The sequence below is a fragment of the Anser anser genome (genome assembly GCF_964211835.1).
Source record: "Anser anser genome assembly, chromosome: 4".
In the NCBI taxonomy this organism is placed as follows: domain Eukaryota; kingdom Metazoa; phylum Chordata; class Aves; order Anseriformes; family Anatidae; genus Anser; species Anser anser.
Window position 1 is genome coordinate 33,492,172 of NC_139724.1, and position 21,059 is coordinate 33,513,230.

Below are 21,059 nucleotides of genomic sequence, written 5' to 3' on the forward strand. Positions count from 1 at the left end.
CACAAAAACCCCTCAGCAGCGTCTCCAAAGGAGGCAGTCTGCTAAATGTCTGCCGAGTGTGCCGAGTACACAGAATCCCTCCTGGCAGCGTCTCGAGTGATGCATTTACCAATATTAATGGAGATACCAAACCATATTGCTCCACAGCTCCTCCCGCACACATTCTGCTCGCAGGGCCCATATGTGCGTGTGAAATGCCAGCCACGCACGCAGGCGTGCTGCGTGTCCCCGCCGCAGCCAGACCGCCCCGCCGCCTCCCCGCCCCGAGATGTTTCTCCAGCCAAAACCCCAAAATGCTGTTTCCTTTGGTCCGTTGTGCCGGGATCTCCGTTCTTCTGGGGATTACACAGCTCCGCGGGCGATTTCTGCAATGCATTCCAGCCTTTCATTAGGAGTAATAGACGGTCTTAATTACAGCATGCCACATGACAAACTGGTAAAGGTGCTAGAAATGGTGCCAACAGGAAAAGAATTGGATGATGTGAACTTTTATTAATTAAGAGCTGGCAGGACTGACGGGGAAGAAGATTGGACTTGTGTCCACTGGAAACTATGTAATTTTGGTGGAGACATTTTTTTGAAATGTCATGAGTTATACGCTGATTGTGGTTTTAAAAACTTGAAAACTTATCTTCAGCTGAAACAAAATAAAGCCAACCTTTGAAATTGAATGCATATGAAACGGGGAAACACAGCGATTTTGGATTTTTCTCTTAAAGTTGTTTTGCTAACTATAGTCTGCCCCAATGTATGTTCATTTGCGAGGAGCATTTACTTGATGCCATTAAGTGCGCTTGGAGCACGTTAAGTTACTGCAGTAAAGATTATTGCAAATGTCAGGAAGGATATAAATGGAGGCACCGTCTCTGCTGTTGGGCTCCCAGAAGCGTCGGAGGAGTCGGGGACTTATTTGTCCCCGTTAGGTTTTCCAGGAAGATGCAGAGTGGAGCTGCGTGACCTGCAGCGCTGCTGAGTCTTCGTGGTTGTGTCAGTTCTCCTCTGCTTGCGCAAGGCCTTAAATCATTCCTCGCGCTGTTCCTTGCGACTGAGACCGTGGCGTGCTTGTGATGCTGAGCTGCCCCCAAGGATGGGGGGAGTTCAAGGCAAGGGAGGGGGCAAAAACCCTCTCAAGGGAGAGGTGGGAGCAGGAGCCAGAGGGGCTCTCCTGGGGCTTGGGGGAAGAGCAGGTGCCCCGCTGGGACCTGCTGCTACCCTGAGATGCACAGAGGGGGGTGGGCCACTGTTTGGGAGGAGGTGGTAAAGCTGTAGAGAAAAACATCAGGTGGGAGAGATCCGTGTGCAGCTTTTGTCTTGTGCTCTCAGGAAGGTAGACTGCTAGACGAAAGACAGTCACCATTAAAATGTCAAAATCTGTCAGTGGTATCTGCAGCTAAAATTAGGAAGAACCCGAAACCCTTTGTGTGCATAAATATCTGATGTACCGAGTGCTGCACCGCTGGCAAGTGGATGTTGGGGTTTCTGCACGGGCCCCGACCGCGGCACAGAGCATAGCAGTTAAGTCAGTGATTTTTTTTAACCGTGAGAGACTATCTGCCAGTCATTATCAAAAGAGAAGGAATCAGCAATAGCAATACTCTGAAAGAGAGGAAAATAGTAATTTCTAATCATTATTCAACTCATTGACTGCTTACTCTGAAGCACATCTTGTTCAAAAGAGAAATCCAGTCACGCTGTCAGGTTGCGCTTGTCCGTGGGCAGGGGAGAGGAGAGCAGAGGCTGCTCCCGGGGCTCTCCTGCCAGCACCCGCTGGGACACCCCGGGGTGCCACCCCCTCCGTGTCGGGTGGGCAGGGGCACCAGGAGCGTGGCAGGGTGCCTTACGTGTGCCCCTGCCTGAAGTCCCGCATCCCACAGCGGCAACGTTCAGCTTCCTTCGTGCCTGGTGATTTGGGTATTAATTTTCTTCCTGTGATGATTTCGTGTGTACGCGCAGCCTGTGTGGGTTTTTTTCCTTCCCCTCCGCATGTGATGCGCTCGCAGAGGAAGACAGTAATAGTCTCCAGGGATATGTACAGCTCTCTTCACGTCTGAGGTACGGAGTCAACTCAAGACCATTTTGTTCTCATAAAATATACAGCACTGCAGTTTAACGGGTAATGGCATAAATGCCGAGGTTTGATGGGCAGAGCCATTTCACTGGGAGAGGGAGAAGCGAGGGCTCGGGGCTGGCTGGAGATGGCTGACGCTGTGCGAAGCCGTCCTCGCCTGCCATGGTGCGGTGCCTTCACCTCGTCTGTGCGCCAACACCTCGCTGCCGCGCTCACCCGCACTGAAGTAACAGTGAAGATGAGGAGTTGTTTAAGCACTGATGAGGAAGGTGAAGGCTCTTGCAGAAAGCAGTGCCTCTCCTTTACATGCGTGCTCTCTTCCATACCACTTGGTGCGGCAGGGAAAAGAGGGTTCCCCTCTGGCCGCCAGGAGCAGCTGCACGGCTGCTGCTGAGCCCCTCTGCTGCTGGGCACAAACACAGGTGAATGCGTTTTCAGCCCATGTCCTGGAGGTGCTCGGCACCCCCTTTTTTGTTTTTTTTAACTACTCAGGCAGAAAACTTGGCAGAAGCGAACAGGGAAAATTGCAGAAGCTGGAGTGTCTCACTTCAGGTGGCTGTATGGGACCTAAACCAGGCTGCCCGGTGGCTGGTGTCTGTCTGAAAGCCTGGTGGCAGCTGTCTGTCCAAGCATCAACCCCTCACCTGCGGGACTCAGTGCCCTTGAATGTAAGCATAGGGGTGAATGGGGCAGAGTCAGGGATGCGCACAAGTGGGAAGCCCCAGGACAAGGAGTGCTCCTTAGCACTTGGAGGTCTGGGGCTGGTGCTGAGGTGCTGGGAGGATCTGGCCCAGGGGTTGCTGGTGAAGATGGGCCCCGGGCGCTGGGTGCTTCAGCCCCCCGAGGGCAGCAGGCCCTGCTGTGGGTCTCCCCGCCACCAGCCCTCGCCTGCTGCAGCTTCGCCGCTCCCCTGGGTCCGTGTTTTAGCGCTCCTTATGTAACGCCTGGAGCCGGGGGCTTCAACTCCAGCAGCCCCAGCCACATGTTGTTATAAACCAGCGCCTCCTTCTCCATCTTTATGATGATTATTATCATTATTATCACTGCTACCATTATTTTTATTTCCCCCCAGCCCACCCCAGCGCCTTTCCTCGGCGGGGGGGGGGCAGCGGCGGCGGCCCCATCAGCGCCGCGGGGATCCCCTTCGGTGCGGTGCGGTGCGGTGCGGTGCCCTGCGTTGCCGACCCGATGGGAGCCGAGCCGGGCCGTGCCGGGGGCCGTGCCGGGGGCCGTGCCGGGGGCCGTGCCGGGCGCTGCGGGGCGGGGCGGGCGCTCCCCAGCCCCCCGGGCCGCAGTGCCGCGGCGAGGCGAGGCGCGCTGCGGAGGCGGCGGGAGGAGGGACGGGGCGGGCGCTGGAGGCCGGCAGGCAGCAGGGAGGAGGAGGAGGAGGAGAAGGAGAAGGAGGAGGGAGCGAGGCCGGCGGGCAGGGAGCCGGGCTCGGCGCGGCGCAGGCAGCCGGGCAGGGCCGTGCCGAGCCGTGCCTTGCCGGACAGGACCGGGCCGTGCCGTGCCGGGCCGCCCCGCGGGTCCCCGCCGCCGGCGCCGCCTCGGCCGAGCATGTCGGGTCGGGAGGCGGTGACCTACCTGCCGGAGAAGGGGCTCTACTGCCAGCGCCTGCCCGGCCGCCGGGCGCGCAGGGGGAAGCGCGCCGACGCCATGGGCTTCTACGGCACCCTCAAGATGATCTTCTACAAAGTGAGTGCGCCGCGGGGCCGCACTGCGCACCCGGCACCCCCCCGGCACCCCCCCGGTCACGTCCCGCCCCGCCGCCTGCCCTCCGCCGGCGGCCGCCGACAAAGTTTTGCCCCCTCCCGTCGGCCGCGCGGCCGCCGCGGGGAGAAAGTTGCCCGAAATAGCGGGAAACGAGCCCGAAAGCGGCGGCGGGGAGCCGCGGGGTGCCCCGCGCCCGGCGCTCCCGGGGCGCGCTGCGGGTGTGCCGCGGGGGAGCCCCGGCGGTGCCCGCACGGAGCCCGAGCCGTGCCCGCAGCGCGCTGCCTGGTGGCGTTATCCCGCGCCGCCCGGCCGGCGGGTGCTCCTCCGGGGCTCGGGGAACGGCCGGGGCGAGGCCGGTGCCTCGGGTGCCCCCGGGGTGGCTCCGGTCCCGCGCTGGCGTGGGGAAACGCCGAGCCGCGTCCCGGGTGAGGCGCGGCCGCAGAGCGGGGCTCTGGGGCCAGCCGCTCCTGCTGCTGCTGCGAGACCGCGCGGGGTTAAACCTCAGCCTCGCTGCCTCCGGGAGCCGCGCTCAGCCCCTGGTCCTCGATGGCTTTCTGCAGGGAAAGCCCCGAAGGTATTTGAAAAGTTAAAAAAAAAAATATATGTATATACAAGACAACGCGATATGGATCATCATCCTGCTTGTTTGGGTTTAATTTGGTTATTTTTTATACAGGTAGATCGATACGATAAATGGTTAAATATATCCCAGCACAATATTAGAAAAGATCAAATCAGTGGTTTATGTAAGATACCAACTTTTAAACAGTGTATCTAAAAATGAAATTTTGGAGGAAAAAAAAAAAGAAAATGGTAAAATTAAAGTCCCAGTTGTTACACAGGTAGTTCCTGCGTTCTGCAGCTTGCAGTTGTAAGCAGCAGTAAGTATCCTTCTGCTGGTTCAAGTGCTCTGGTGTATCACATCTTTTTTTTTTTTTTTTTTTTAAAAAAAAGGAAAGAAAATGAAAACCAACAAAACCCACAGAAACTGCATTTAGCATCACGACATCTCGCTGAGTCCAAAAGCCCGTGGTTAAAGATTGCCCAAATATGTAGAAAGTAATCTTTATTTGTCTGGCTGGGTAAATATGGCTTTCACTGGTTTCCATCTCGCTGGTAATTTTTGCAGACTGGCTTCCCCTTTTAGCAGCTGCCCTGCTCATTATTTGGTTTTGATCACATCTAATTGTGGGTGACATTCAAGGCTGAGATTTACCGGGTTTCATCCTTAGCCTTTTTGAAAAAAATGTCTGTTACTCTTTCGGTCAGTTTTATAAATGCTTCCAGTGTGCAACTTGAAAATAAAGGGTGCCGGGCAAAAGAAAAGATGTATTTGCAATTTTTTAGGCCATAAAATGGTATTTGTTTTATAATGCAGACACGTTATCTGACATTTAACCGTTTGTGTGAGACTTTTAGCAGTGAACCTGGACACGGAGAATGAAGGAGGTGGTTTGGTTCTTTCCCTCCCCTCCCTGGGGAACAGGGAGAGAGCAGTTCAGTAAATAAAGCAGCACCGAGTTCTGCGCACTTTTAAACATTTGCCTTTGAAAATAAAAGGAATGTAATTCCAGTGGGTTTGGGACCTCAAAACAGCATTACTGTATCCATGTACCGTATAAAAACATGTATCAAATATTGTTTAAAGTTAAAGCCAGAAACTAAAATGTTGCTTTAAATAATCTTGTGAGTGCTAACTTTGTTGAAATCCGCTATTCAAGTAAAAAGTAAAAACGGATTTGTTTTACAGAAGTATGCGTAAGTAAGGCTGACCATGTAACTAAAACCATCTTGTTGCTCTTTTCCCTCACCTTGCAGATGAAGAGAAAGTTGGACCATGGCTCCGAGGTCCGTTCTTTCTCTCTGGGAAAGAAACCCTGCAAAGTCTCAGAGTACACAAGGTAATTAAATGCAATAACAGACCACTGGGTCGTGATTCTTGCATGTATCCCATCTTTCCAGTCTCGCTAAGCCTGCTTCGTAGCTCCTCTCCATGTTAAAGCACTGCAAAGCGGAGGAAGGGGTGGTATCGCTCACTGTTCATGTACTGCTTAGCTAATTTAAATCACCTACACTGAAGATAAGTTTTAATGAAGTAGCCAGACTTGCATTTCTTCGGTTGAGGTTTGTGTTTGATTCTAAATATAGCACGCCCATTTACTTGGAGACTTTTTGAGGACTGAGGCATTCCTGGGAATAAAATCAATCAGATTGTTAAAAAGGGACATAATGATAAACCCTATTACAAACTGTGATCAAATGTATCACTTTGCTATGGCAACAGGAATGAGAGAATGGAAATTTATGTAGGCAGAGCAGACCATCTGATCCGAACGGGAACACACACGTACTTGTTACCCACGATGTGAAATTATCAAGGGCTCCTCCAGCCTGCTTCCGTACTACTCCGGAGCGGCACCGCTTCGCGCAGACAGCGGCACGTGTGGGGTCAGATGCCTCGCAGGGCAAAGCGCTCCTGAGCACGAGGGGAGGCGGCCGAGCAGGGCCCTGCGTGCATGCCTTACAACTGCAGGTCCTACTACATAGTTGCCATAACGATTGTGCTCTGGTGCTGCACTGCTTCCCATCATTTTGGAGCTTACACCATCACACGTGTTTCCCCCGTAAGAAGCATCAGCCCTCCCACAAGCATCGTGCTTGCCGCCTAACACTGGCTGGGGACGTTATTTCTGTGAATAGTGTTGTAGCGTTCAGTCACCGATGGGTCTTTCAAGAGTAACGTGCATTTGATTTCCCTTCCTTTAAGAGGGTTAGCAGGCGATGAGAAAAAAGTTAGGACAGTGAGGGAAAACAGGTTCCCTGGTTGCTTTTCAGACAGAAACGCTGCAGCAGAGAAAAAGAGGCAGCCGAGAAGCACGTGTTGCAGCTCCCACGTCTCGTGCATTGGTAGTTTCTCCAGGCCTTTCCATTATTCTAGTGGAAAAACACTCTCATTCATCCACCGGGTGGTTCCTGGTGCGACACGCCGTTCTCTGCACTCAGGTAAAAGTAAACAGCCCCGGACCAAGGAAGGGGCGCTTCTTGGCAAGCGAATCTGTCGCGCTCAAAGGAACCGCTGTGCTTGTCCAGCTTCCGCAGAAACCTGCCTGCCTGCTGCAGGTGAATGAGAGCAAACAGAAAAATACAGCAGGAACAAAAGCCTGCTGGCTTAATCTCAGGTCAAAGAAAGAGACTTTTAGATCTTACTTGGAATAAGGTCTTTGAATGAGAATCAGTTCACTGCAGAAGGAATTAAGGTGTAACTGTCGTAGTGAGGCAAGCTCAAGGCTACGTATTGCTCAGACCCAGTATAAGCCAAAGTTAAGGGCCTTATTCTGAAGCCTAAATGAGAGGCCTTCTGCAGGGTCTCTGTACAGGTGATGAGAATGAGTAGGCTGTATTTACAGATTTTGTTTAAAAAAAAAAGAAAACACTTTCTGCTGTCATTGCTTGGATTTTGAGTCATTATTGACATAAAAGAATCCTTAAATAACATCTGATCCTCTCTCCTAAACTGTTTGCTTATATTTTCTGTAATAATATTTAGGCAAACGATGTGGCTCTTGTGTCTGCTTGGTTCATTTTCCATAGGATCAGACGCTCTTTAAAATTGACAGTTCTGATTAACTTTGTTTGTATATAACAGGTAAAGCCAGTAAACAAACGTCATTAAGAGGATCCCTGATCTGTGAAACAGTATTTTGGTATCACCTTCTGTTTCTATTACTGCTTGGTGAAATTATCATCAGAAAGTCTATTCAAACCATTCTTTACTTTTCTTTACCAGCCTGGGTAAATGCTAGAACAAGCTACGATTGTCCTTCTGAACAAGGAAGAATAAAGGGTGGAAGATGTGTAGATTTTGATGAGATACGTATTAAAATGGGCCTGCCTTGCATCATTCAAAGCTATTCCTCTAGCCAGTGAAATGTCAGTAAACCCCCTGAATAAATACCTGATAAAAAGTTGGGTTTATCATAAATAAAAGCAAAGGGTTTGGGTTGTTTTTTGTTGCTGTTTTTTTTTTTGGAGTCCCACGACTGCATTTAAAATTTTAATGCTTTTGAAAACACTATAGCAGAGTTCCAGATTTCGTGGTGGGGAATACAACGTTGACATTCTGTGAACAAAGTACTTTACATTATGTTTAAAAAAAAGAGAGAACTCAGTCAGCTGTATGACTCTAGGCTCCTACAATAGCAGCTTAATCCTGGCTTTTTTTAAAGCCCTGTCCCATACGAATGAGCTGTTTTTTAACGTGTCAGAGTGAAAAAATTGAACTGTAATTCAGGGAGCACCTCTGGCTCCTTTTCCCTCTTCACTTTGCCGCCCTTTAATTCCCGTGTCACTCCATCAACACACAAACTTTAAAATTCTCCATACGAGTACTTCAAAGTCCAGTCGCAATCACCAGGGCGCTAGAATTGTTTGATATTAATAGCTCTTCGTCAACAAAAGTATATTAAGAGCTAAGAATAGCTACCTCTCCGTTTGTGGATGAAGCAGCAATAGCACGTCACATACAGGTGAGACGGAGCTCGGGCTCCCGGCACCACCGGTCGGAAGGCACAGATGCAGCCCAGCAGTAAAGGACATACTCTGTCAAGGAAAGGGATATAAGAACACGCACCTTTATAGATAACCTGCCAGCCAGTTGATGGAGCAGTAGATTTTTGGCCTTGGAGGAGTTTCCCTGTAGCTGGAAGATCAGTACTGCAGTGGTAGCAACAGGTGAATTTGTGAGCGTGAGGGAGCTGGCGCCGTGAGCGGCCAACGGGACGTTCCCATGTTGTTGCCTTTGCAGGAAGCTTCAGACTTTAAGTAATAGCTGCCAATACTGCACTAGGTTTCTTCTTCTGCCTTAGGTTGTAAATGTTCCTCCATGTTTTACGTGCAGCTTTCACTTTTTCTTTGTGTTCTAGTACCACGGGGCTGGTGCCATGCTCTGCCACGCCTACGACTTTTGGGGACCTGAGGGCAGCTAACGGCCAGGGACAGCAGCGGCGCCGCATTACATCTGTGCAGCCACCCACAGGCCTTCAGGAATGGCTGAAAATGTTTCAGGTAACCAGTGCTTAGAGAAAGAGACATCTGGAGCAGCTTACCTCTGTGATTTAAGCAAGGGCTGCTGCAGTAAAGGCAGTTCTCGCTGTATATCCCGGAATGTCTCAGTCATTGATTTTGTGTACTGTTGAAAAAACAAATGGGCAGCAACTTCAAGGAAATGCAGTTGCCCATTTTAGCTAGTTGCTGTAGAAACTCGCAAAAAATACTACTTTCTCTGGTTTCTTAATAAAATAGCCCATACTGTTTGATGCTTTCACATTTTCTGCAAATTCTGTCCAACATGTAACGGCTGCCTCCATGGCCTCCAGCTAACAGGAGACATTTTCTCTTGGAGACTAGCAAGTGTGAGTGCGTGGTTTGCTTCAGCGTAGGTATAGCACTAAATTTACCGTAAGTCTGGTGTCTTCTAAGAATAGAAGACAGAGGAATGTTTAGCAAAAATAGGTTAAACGGAAACTCAGTGTGTATTTTTACTGATGTTTGAGTACTGAACACAATGTCAGCTGGCACACGCATGTAACATTGAAAGGAGAGGGAGAAGAGGCTTGCTGTATCTTTCCAACAGCCCTTAATGATGTCTAAAACTTTATTTGACAAAAGAAAACCCAAAACTAAAATACCCAGTGGTGTGAGGCGCAGGGGTACACAGTTCTACAGGTAGAAACCAAAGCCTGCGTGACACCAGTTTGGTGGCAGCTAAGCCAATTTTGTGTGTGTTAGTAGAAACACACTTCGGGGCAGGGCTGTGTTCCCGTGGCACAAACTCTATCCCAGAGAGCTCTTGGCTGTACGGCTTCGCTGCCCGTTTTTAAGAAGTAGGGATGGGTCCCATTCATTGATTTCAAAAATGGAAATATTATGTCTTCAACCCTTGATTAATAAACTGTTGCTTCTAAAAATGTTTTCAGAAGGCATAAGTAACTAATAGAGGCATGGTTTCAGTTATGATAACAGACATTTTCAAAGATAGAGCAGCAATATTGTGGATATAGTAGCGAGCATACAATTTTGCAGGCAGGAGCGTGCTTTTGGCTTGATTCACACTGCCACATAGTACCATTGATCTCAATCACTGTCAGTTCTGAACATTAAAATAATAACGTAGAACTCCATTCCCTCTCTATTTTTACATATTTATAATCTGCTTAAAACAGCGGAAGTCTGGAATTAACATATTCTTGTACACATCATCCAGTTTCTTAAAAATGCTCACATGTAATTGGTACCGTGTATCTTTTTTTAAGAGGGTTCATAGAAATATGTCCTTTTAACCGTTAGGAATCAGACTTGAATGGTACTTTGTACATATCGTACTTAATATAATGCGATGTTGTATTTTTACATTTTGTTAATGTTAAAGCCTTTGTACTGACAAAAGCTGTTTTTTGTGCAGTGCATAATGTGTATTTTCTGATGGAAGATCACTAGTTACCAATAGTTACATATTCAAAAAAATTATGAAGGGCTGAAGTGTTTGAGAGCATGATGCAAACACGCTTGACAGTAACAAAAACAATGTTGTTTGCTGTTCGGTCAGGATTGGGAAAAGAAGTCCACAAGCCCATGGAAACTTTGCCTATAATTAGGTTGTTATTATTTTAGGCTCACAAGTACTGGTTTAGTTAATGGAGAAACTACGTTCTCCATTAACTGCATAATTAGATACTTTCAGGTTTTGAAAAGACTCAGCCGCAGCAATAATTCCTGGATTCTGATCTGGACTCTTGAGAGAGAGAGGCCTCTTTTTGATGTCTAGAGACCAGCTAGCAGCACTCAGTGATTACCACCCTCACTGGTAGTTTCTATTGTATTCTCAAAAGGGGGTCCCTTATTTTGGAACCTAAAGCTTTCAGAGCCACGTAGCTGCATTTCAATGTTGCACCTCCTTGGCTAATGCCAAGCACCTCATTTTCTGCATTTTTATTTTCCACATGAATTTTATGAAGGGGGCAAGGCCTAAATAGTCAAACGTTGAGAGCACAATCTTAAAGTAAGGGGAGCTCACTCTGCCCAGAGGGCAGAATTAACTGGCATGTGTAGCATCATTCTTGCAATACAAAGATTTTCCTGTGCAGAAACAGAAATGGGAGGCCTTTCTTCTTTATGTACTTCATGCCTCCTAAGCCTGTTTAATAGCACTATCTTATTTTATGTGAAAATATATTTCCAATTAATTTTAGAGCTAAATTTCCAGGGGCACATTAGCTGGACATATGTCCTGTTTGAAGGTAGAACTGTCCTTTGGCGTAGAAGCCAGCAGTAACAAGTGATACTCGGTTATTTTGAGGTTCCTCACCTGTACGTTGGCCTTCAGTCACTCTCCTTTGTTTTTTGTTTCTTTTTTTCCCAAATTTAAATGCAAGACCACTCAAATACTAAGAAAACAGTGGGTGTGTCTGAGTTTTGTTTTCTTGTTTTTTGTTTGAACTTATTTTTGTATGTTATTGCTGCTGTTACGTTTTGTAGCTGATCTAGGCTTTTTATTGTGAAAATGACAAAAACTAGTGCAGAAAGGAGAAGCAGCTGGAAGTGTGTTTGCACTTTCCCTTTAAAAATGAAGATGTATATTGATTTCAATGAAATGTTAGTCTGGAAACAAAAATAGAAAAGCATTTTGATAGGTTCAAGCCATTTAATTTCTTAAAGGCCTATTTATTTTTTCTGTTTCGCAGTGGCTCTTGGTTTCAGGTCTTTTTAAAGTCCACTATAAGATTTTTAAAACTCAGTGCCCGAGTGTATCTTTACAAGATTTTTGCTTTTATAAGAAACTATTTTTATTTTATTTGGAACAAGAAATATTTTTAAGTCACCAACTTGCTTGCCATAAGGAAAAAAATCAGCTGCGTGCTAAACTCAGTCAGAGACAGTACTGTTCTAAATATTACATTCTGTTTTTCTCTCTTCATTCTTCCTACTTCACGTGCTTACACTGCTGGGTTTTATTTAAGTAACGTGATCAACAAAATTTGGAATTTTCTTGAAATATGTTGGAGGGCACATAGTGATGCTGAAAAGTTGTTCCATAGGCAGTAAGTACAGCACTCACTCTGAGTAACTAGTGAACGCTATTATTTTACCGCAGCTTGGAAACGTTGTTTTCTCAGTGGTTTAGATAGTGTCCAAAATCCTTCTCCCATTTCTGGCTGGCTAGAATACTGTTTCTTTCTTTCACATAAAGAGTTGCCTAGGCTGCCATAACCAAATTACTTACCATTCTTCATGTCCTACTCTTCCAAAGAGGCTTGTGAATGCACACATGTACGAGACTGGGTGGTCCACCTCTTACACGCAGCTGGCGGTAAAGATTGTATCATAAGCAGCATCAAAGCATCTTCTACTTCATAGTGTAAGTTCAAGGTTTCGGTGTTGATTCACAGCCCCTGCACCCACAGTGGGAAGGATCCATGGTGCAGCAACATGCTGCTTTTGGCCATTTTGCCATTGCCACCTTGGTTCAGAGCAGTAGTGGAGATTCAAAGCAAATCCCCCAATTTTCCCTGCTCGTTTCCCCTTGGCTTGGGTTGCAGAGCAGTGTTGGCACATACAAACTAGCCTCCTTTCGGAGGAAACTCTAGGTGAAGCCATTCTCTGGCCCACAGCGGGGACGTAAGGGGCTGCACCAGCCGATGCTCCTCTGGGCAGGCTCAGGTCACATCTGGTGGGGACGCGCAGCCTGGTTCAGATGCAGTCCTCCTCGCTGGGGGCTGCAGCACCCACTGCTCTGAGCCCCTCCGCTGTGACCAGCTGCTCGCTGCTCCAGATGCTCTTTCCTGCAGGGGATTTTGCTTACGCGCTACGTCTATCCAGACCAGGCTGACCTTTGAGATGGCAAGGTGCTCGGTGACTAACCCAGGGGCTGGGCAGCAGCAGGACCCCCGACAGCCCCTCTGCGGGTCTCTCTGGGAAACAGCACACCTCCGTTAGCAGAACGCAGCGACAGAGGACGGCACCCTAAAACTGTACCACGGCGTAACGTGTTCAAAATAGCTGTCCTTGAGATGCCTGGAACAGAAAAAGGATCTAATTGCTACAAACTGGAGTTGTGCGAACTGGAGTTAACAGGTTGGGGCTGCGTGACAGAAGAGCGTAGCTCATGGTAGAGTAGAGGCACAGAAACAGAAGGAGATGATGAAGGGAGAGGAGGCAAGTCAGGCGGGAGCGATGAGGTAGAAGTCGTAGAAGCAGCGGAGATGTTTATGTTGATAGAAAGCTGTTTGGCTTGCCTGAAAAAGCAAGGAAAGAGGTTCACGCATAACAGCGAAGGGGAGAAGGAAGGAATATTTTTCGGGTAGGCAGTGCCATGGTTGCAGTAGCAGCATCCTGGATGATGAGATGGCATCAGCCAGACGAAAGGTGAAGCAAGACCTCCCTGGGGCACTGGGCAGGGACGAGGGAGACGCTTTGTCTTAGGATTTCAGATCACTGAAGGAGCTCAGCAGCAGCAGCAGCAGTCTCTGTCAGGCTCCTCAGGGCTGTGTGAAGGAACCATGGAGCTGCCTTTCCTAGGGGAACCCCTGCACGAAACAAAAGCTTTGGTTTAGTTTTTACATTAAGCTTAAGTTTTGAAGACAAGGAAAATAAATTAAACACATGCATTTTACAGATGAAGTATGTTCTTTACAAGAATCTTCAATTTGAAAGGGGATCACCTGGTAGAAGTCCCAAGGTTTTCTGGACGCTACCCCAAGTGTCTCAGGCCTCTCCGGTCATCTAAAACGTTTGAAACTTTGCAAATTGTCTGGCACCCATTTACTTTTTTTTTTTTTTCCCTTTGATATTTGTTCACTGTTGTTTCTCATCAAAGCCACAAACTAACTTCTTCTGCTCAATGCAGTTTTGTGCAAACAGATCAAGCTTTGGGGTCCAGAAACACCAATTTCCTAGTCTTGCCTTCATTAATGGGAACGGTAGTGTTCATCTGGCAAGATTACTCACTTCATCAGAATTCTTCCTGCCAAGCGCTTCCCTCACAGACCCTTCCTGCCCGTAGCTGGGGGTCTGTTTGTTTAAGTGAGGGACTGAGGGGACAACGTCCTAGAGAAAAAAACACATGTTAGCAGCTGATGGCTTAGAAAGAGCCTTAGGTACCTGCCCATAGCCATCCCGTAACGATGACTGGACAGGTGAAAGGGGCGCTACTTTTATTCAGTAGCATCTCTTTGCAATTCTTGTATCATCTCCGTTCTCTTCTCTGTGCAGCTCCGAATTGCATTTTAAAAATAGAAATGCAAGAGAGTTACAGATAGTGCACAGTGAAATTATTAATTAATAATGTGTTCACAACTGCCATCAATGTTTGCCACAACAATGCACAACGCTATTCGGGTTGATTTGTTTTAATTTAATGTAGCTGCTTATAGATTAAGAGTAGGCTGACCTTGGAAACTTAGAGCGTGAGGAAGTAGCACAGGTATTAGTTTTCCTTTTTTAATTCTCCTAAATTCAAATGCGGCTGACAGCTAAGATGAAAGATTCCAACCGCTTGTACCAAGCACCAGCAAAGCTTGGGGTAAGTGGAACAAACAATTGGAAAGGTGGAGAGAGAAACAGTTCTTCAGTGCCTGATAGATGGAGAACTGTTCTGGGATGCGGATGTTTCCATCGAAGGAAATTGATAATGAAAGCTATTTGTAACAATACTGCTGCAATTTATGCTGAGAGATTTGTTTCTTTTTAACACTGTGAGGTGTTGGCGACCTGAGATCTACTAACACCTGAGGTACAGAAACCCGGATCTCTTGCGGTGACGATATAATACACGCGTGGGGATGGGGAATGCTTTCCTGGCAGCTTAGGCCATGTTCCCAGTCACCAGCAGTGCGTGCAGAGGCTCAGCTCACGGGAGCTCCCTTCCTCGGCCACTTCCCCTCTGTCCCTCCGTCACGGCAGATGTCAGGCCCTCCTGTGTGCCTGCTGTGGAGCAGGAGCGTGCAGATGGGTGGCTGGGCCACTGCACTGAGTGCTTGGTGGTAGCTCCTGGCACGTGCTCCCTCCGGAGCTAAGGCAGCGCCATGCTGCTCTCACTGCTCTGCGAGCACAGGGGCACCTGAAAGCCAGGTGGGCCGGCCTTCGGGCAAATGGTACCTCTCTTGGCATTCCCAATGCTTTGAAACTTTAATCACAGAAAAATGGTGCAACACGATGATCTTTTCACAGCAAGTAGAGCAGGATATTTATCTGCTTTTCCTTCAGAAATCCCCCCTTCTCCTTACCTTGCCTTGTTGTTGTACAGAAAATTGACAGAATTGCCCATGTTGTAGTGTTGCAGAGACCCGAGTTAATGGTCAGGCTCACATCCAGAGAACAGGAATGTACAGCATAAGCAGTAAAGGTCCTTAGATACATGGCAGATTAGTAGAGATCTTAATTCTAAGGTATCTTGCCTTTTTTTTAAATATAATTTCTCTTAGCCTCTCACCATAACTGTAATATAATTTGTATGTGCTAATTTACTTGTAAATGTCACTCTAGAAGACATTGAAGAATGTGGATGTGAATTTGCTCTCAAAAACTGTGATGTCTCATTTTCTCTCCTCTCTAAGGCTTTATTCGTGCTCTAATTCTGTTGCTAAATCAGTTAGCAATGGCTGTTGTGTTTTTTTTTTCCAGTAGAAATAATTTTTTCTTTAAATTGTTCTCATGTAACAAATCTAAACTTTTTGATGAGCACAGATGAGTTTAAGACATGCTTTTCAGATGTGCAGTGTATTCAGTTTCTAATTTTTTTCCACAAATGATGCTACTAATCCGCTATGCTCTCAGACGAGTGCCTTATTAAAATCTTCAAATTTTATGATGCCCATTAGTAAAAATGTGAAGTAAGAAAATTTCCAGTCAAAATCCCCTGTTTATTCAAGTATAAATTGATACCTACAAACACACGTAGGTTTATAGCCAGGATCCTGAAATACATCATTGTCACTTAGGGACACACCACAGTAATAAGCAGGCAGTAAGCCAACGTATTTCTAGAAAAAGTTTCTTTTCTTTCCTTTCCTCTCATTCCACTGAAAATTTTTGGTCTATCAGATGAAACACTAAGGTTAAAAGTTGTCATCTCACTTGAACGTAAAACGGAGAAAGAGAGAGCGCGCGTTCTGTTGCAACCCCTTCATTGTCAGTAATATGTGCATAGATTTCATCAACTTCAAAAGAAGCTTAATTATTTTAATTATTATTATTAAATATTATTATCTATTTAATTGCTAATCTGTATGTGTGTGTATAACAAATTCTTTCTTAGCTTAAGAATCAATGTAGTAATTTGGAATATTTTGTGTTGATTAACTTCTCATTTTTGTGTAATTTACATGAGCATTTATCTTGCTGGCTTTTTATATGCTTGTATATGCTTTGGTCAGCAAAGAAACTTAACTTGTCTTTTTTTTTTTGAAAAAGCAATGGCACTTACTAATATAAACTACGCTTAATGTTTCTTTTCTTTTTATTATTTTATTTTCTTGCAGAGCTGGAGTGGACCAGAGAAATTACTTGCTTTAGATGAACTTATTGACAGTTGTGAACCAACACAAGTAAAACACATGATGCAAGTGATAGAGCCCCAGTTTCAAAGAGACTTCATTTCCTTGCTCCCAAAAGAGGTGAGAAATACAGGGTAATACAGTACTGGGCAGTGCATCATCTGCTACCTTTTAAATACTTCCATGCTAATTGTGGCGTTCATTTTTGCCGACATAATGAAGTAAACTGATGTTAAAAAGGTCCGTAAGTTGATACACTGCCATACCATAATAACTGTCGTTTCACGTTAACATACCTTTACGTTTTGATAGGCATTTAGATACCTGGAAATATGGATGACTCCGTTAAACAAAGTCCCCATAACTTTACAAATATCTCTGTATCTTAATTGGGCTGGTGGCTGTATTTTTGTTTTGAGAACTAGTTCTTTTATATAGAATGCACACGCACATTTCCTCCAGGTGTAAGGCCTCTCTGCACATTATTCTGTAAGGATAAGCACTGTCGTTTAATACTTTAAGTAATATTTTTTTGGTTAATGTTAGTTTTGAATTTATTTTAAACAAACTAAACCTGAAAGTCTGTACTGAAAAAAACAACCAAAGTAAACCCAGAAAAGCCCTTCTTGCTAAGGATAAAGGCAAGCCCTAATTAACTAGATATCCTGCAGTAAATCCTTTACGGCAAATCTGATCATATTGTATCAGGTTAAGGAGAAGCTAAGACTTAGATTTGAGTGTGTGCTTTGCAGCATGTGTAAGTAAATGTCATCCACAGAAGAGTAATCCCTGATGTCCTCACAACTAGAACATGGGATTAGACATGAAGGATTATAAACCCAGTTTGCTACAATCGTTAAATGAATGCATTTCATTTCACTTAGAAATGATATTTCTCACCCCAACTGATTTTAGCAAATGGGAACTTGTTTTGTTGTCTGGAGTGAGGAGGCAGTGCATTGTTTTTTTTTTTGCCAGACCTCCCTGTTGGGTTTGCCACGTGAAACTTTACCATGAGGGCTGGTATTTGGAAGTCTTCATTCACCAACACATTTAAAAGCAAGTTCTTAGTAGATGCTCTGGTGCTGGGATTTGGTTGCTATGTTTAATATGCCCTTACTTACTGTGGAGGCTGTTCTGCATCTCCATTTCTCAACATTCTTTCTGGTGTATGTTCTATTTTTGGAATACTTAGATGTACATGACCCTTCTTCCCATTTATCTACTATCATATCTTTGTGGATTAGGAAATGTCACAGCCTTCCCTTGGGTTTTGCTGGTTAGCATTTGTAAGGCTCGGAAGCAGTTTATGCAGTGAATGTTGACTTAGTACACGTGACGTAAGTATTTACAGAGCGCTCTGTGTGGTAGCCTTCATGTATGTAGGGGATGCTGGGGGAGGAGAAGGGTCTAGTAAGATCTCTGGGCTGTTGCCACGTTCATAAAGAAGCTGCCCAAGGCAGCCTTAGTTCAGAGGCAGAGGAAGAAAGACTCTATCTCGATTTTGGGAAAACAGAAGATATTTTGTCACTTCTGCACTTCCTATTAAATCAAAAATCTTAATAATTGATAGCAGTAACTCCCAGCTGAGTTAGCTTTCTTTGCCTGACTTAGTGCCAAAACTAACTCAAATACAACCAGTTATGCAGTTGCATTGTAACTAATGATCATGTTGTTATTCAGTTTTAGCAATTTCTTCACAACAAGGCTTTGCTATTTAGCTGTAAAATATTTCTTATCTCTTATTTGTTCCTTAACTCCACCGTAAGATACATGTGTTTAATTTTATTTATTTTTAGTGGTTGTTCTTGCCTCTTGAAACCAGAATTGTCAAGTGCTTAGTTTCATGAAAGGCTGGCTTGGCCATGGAAGCTGGCTTAAATCATTTTTGCTTCCTAGCCCCCAGTCACTGTCACCAAAATTAACCGAGTTAACAAAACAAAACAAAAAAAAACAAGCTAAATCCATCTCTTCTCCATTTTGAAGATCATTAACCCAGATCTCTTCTGTCCCCTGCCACTCGCGCTGGTTTCAGCAGGGGGTGATGAGTAAGTGGGGGGAAGCAAGAATAATTTGGTAGGGTCAGTAATTCTGTAAGCAGGCTTCCCTACCAAAGCCAGCATCCTGCGAACGCACGCTCTCTTGAGTTGTCACTCTGCATTAACATCTCGAGGTATCTCCCACATCGTGTTGTGGTATGCAACGCGGGGATTTTATTACCTAACCAGGACAGGAAGCACATTCGAGCAGGAGGCCGCTTCTTCCAAAATGCTTTCAGCAATAGAGAGACAGTAACTTAATACCTGAATAACCAAGAAAATGTTTGCTTTCCTCCTGAGGAAACCTGCAGTCAAACAATTAATCTGAAATAATACTTGTTTTCTTACGGAGCAATTAGAAATAATTATTGAAATTACTTGTTTGTGAAAACCAGGTCTGGAAATCAACAGATTAGGAGTGTTGTTGAAATCTGCCAAAATCTTGTTGGTGCCATGGTACGAGTGGAAGAGAAAGTGAGAGGCAGCTTATTATTGGGTATTATTAACACTGCAAAGGGGAGTAGGCCTAGGTACAGCTGAGTCAAAGGTCAATCTTTGCTACCTGAAGCCTTCTTATAACTAGGCCCATGAACAGTGACAGAGGGCCTTCATCTTCTGTGTGCTGCTAATCCTAAAGTCAACTGTGAGTTGTGTTGACCCTTGATGACTACTTAGCCAAATATGGTCTAAAATAAATGTCACCCATATGTAACCTGTTTTAAAAATCAGTTGGCTCACAGATTTTAATTAACGCTACTTTAGCAAACATTCATACCTGTATAGATAGGACAAGTGATATTTAAACAAACTCTTCTGTCGGTTAAGGAACATCCAGCAAAAACGGAAAGGCTCTGTTCCATGCTTTGAGTCTTGCTGTGTGTGAGGCCATCTATCTGATGTCTGTTAGGAAACAGAGTTTCTTAAATATTTTTACATATCAGGAATTAAGTCAGAAAGTCTAAAAGGACGGGTACAGTTGCTGCTTTTGTATCAGAGAGCCTTTCAGCAAAGCCTAAATTCTGACTCCATGATTGAGTAGGGACAGAATGACTGTTCTGCAGCTATATGGCCTGGGATGCATATGGGAGCTAATGTGTAAGTTAGGGAGCAGATTCTGCAAATGTGGAGTCCTGCATGCTCGCTGTGGGCTGCAGGTGATGACTTGCAAACAAGGCGTGTAAGTGCAATCAAAATGCAAACAGTCCTGGCATACTGAATTTTTATTTCCTGCTCAGTCACTGATGGGGCTACATTACTAAAAGCAAACGTTTCTCATGTAATAAGGTCAAAAATCTTCTGAGGTCAATGGCCTATGGTTATGACTTCCTTACTGAATTTCAGTCTATGCTTCTTTAAAGGGCAGATTCTATTTATACACAACACAACTCCAGTTAAGAATTAAATACAAAAATTGTAAGCACAAAAAGATATGTCAAGCAGCCGTTAACGTGGATGATATGATTTCCCTGATAACTTTTGCATCCTAGTAGTGACAAAGACCCCACTATTTCTAAATGTAAGTAGTTGTTGTGCATCGCTTTTTATCAGCAGTGTTTTCTCTTGAGTTTTTAGCCATGGCAGCCACTTTGCTGCCTCTGATGTTTTTATTCTCAATGACTGGGGAAATACATTGTTGCTGTTCAGTAGAAAAGCTGTAGTCATCCATGATACCCTTAAGGATCTCAGTCCCTGTATTTTGGATTGTGTTTTAGATGCCTCAGTCCCTATTTAAGACTCCAACACATCTGAAGGTATTTCTGGAGATTTGGGGCTTTTATAATGGTCATTATATGGCTTAGCTCAGTCAGCTGGGGTCTGAATGCTCCCAGTAGCATTTAATGTTATCACACAGAAAAGTTCAACTTCGGTTTGTCTTATGCTGCTTACTGGGATTTCCCATAGGTTTTTTTTTGGTAACATGTTTTTTTTGGTAACACATACTATGTGCAATAGCAAAGTTATGTATTTCAGGCCCTCTGCATCCAGGTCCATAAAACTCCCTGTAACATCATTGTATGTTTGCATTCTAATCAGAAATTGAGCAATATGTATGCTGGGCTTCTGCAGCTGCAGAGTACTTTTGAACTTGAGTACAAATAGCATTTATGTTTTCTATATTCGAGCTTCCTGCATGATGTTATTCATCACAGCATTCCTCATTTGGTCACGCAGCGTTGTGTTTTCCGGTTAAAAACTTCTGGTACATTTATTAGATAAAATATTGGAGACATGATTATTTTGGTACAGCTGGTAATGGTTCGTGGTAATATGGATGACATTTTAAAAAAGCATAATAGCCAGTGATTTCAGCTGACATCTATTCTCTTGCAAATAATATACATTTTTGATGTGATCTGTATGGATTTAGTTATCTAAGATGATTGCTATACTTTTCATGTGCCCACTGGAACAAACTGTAGCTCTGTTAAGTTTCTGAGAACATTTAATAATTTATTGTTTCAATTTTCCGTATTTCAGCCTCTGTTGTGTGATAATACTTTGAGTTACTTCCCTTTTCCTTTCAAAAGCAATTCAGAAAATATGCTCCCTTTTTTTCACAGCTGGCACTGTATGTGCTGTCATTCCTGGAACCCAGGGACCTTCTGCAGGCAGCCCAGACATGCCGTTACTGGAGGATTCTGGCTGAAGATAATCTTCTCTGGAGAGAGAAATGCAAAGAGGAGGGTAAGG

The 21,059-nt window shown here is 45.1% G+C and overlaps 1 protein-coding gene across 6 annotated transcripts in view; it reads left to right on the forward strand.

Annotated features, from left to right (window-relative positions):
* The window catches only part of FBXW7 (F-box and WD repeat domain containing 7), a 167,971-nt gene that overhangs the window by 131,262 nt on the left and 15,650 nt on the right, over window positions 1-21,059 (forward strand). For 5 of the 6 annotated variants that reach the window (XM_083836374.1, XM_083836373.1, XM_083836375.1 and 2 more), the window contains 4 exons: window positions 5,600-5,682; window positions 8,704-8,845; window positions 16,315-16,449; window positions 20,930-21,053. In XM_083836374.1, coding sequence (XP_083692500.1) covers window positions 5,600-5,682; window positions 8,704-8,845; window positions 16,315-16,449; window positions 20,930-21,053 — 484 coding nt within the window. Of the gene's footprint in view, window positions 1-3,456; window positions 3,764-5,599; window positions 5,683-8,703; window positions 8,846-16,314; window positions 16,450-20,929; window positions 21,054-21,059 lie in introns of those variants that run through there. The other variant, XM_083836377.1, reaches the window with a different exon arrangement.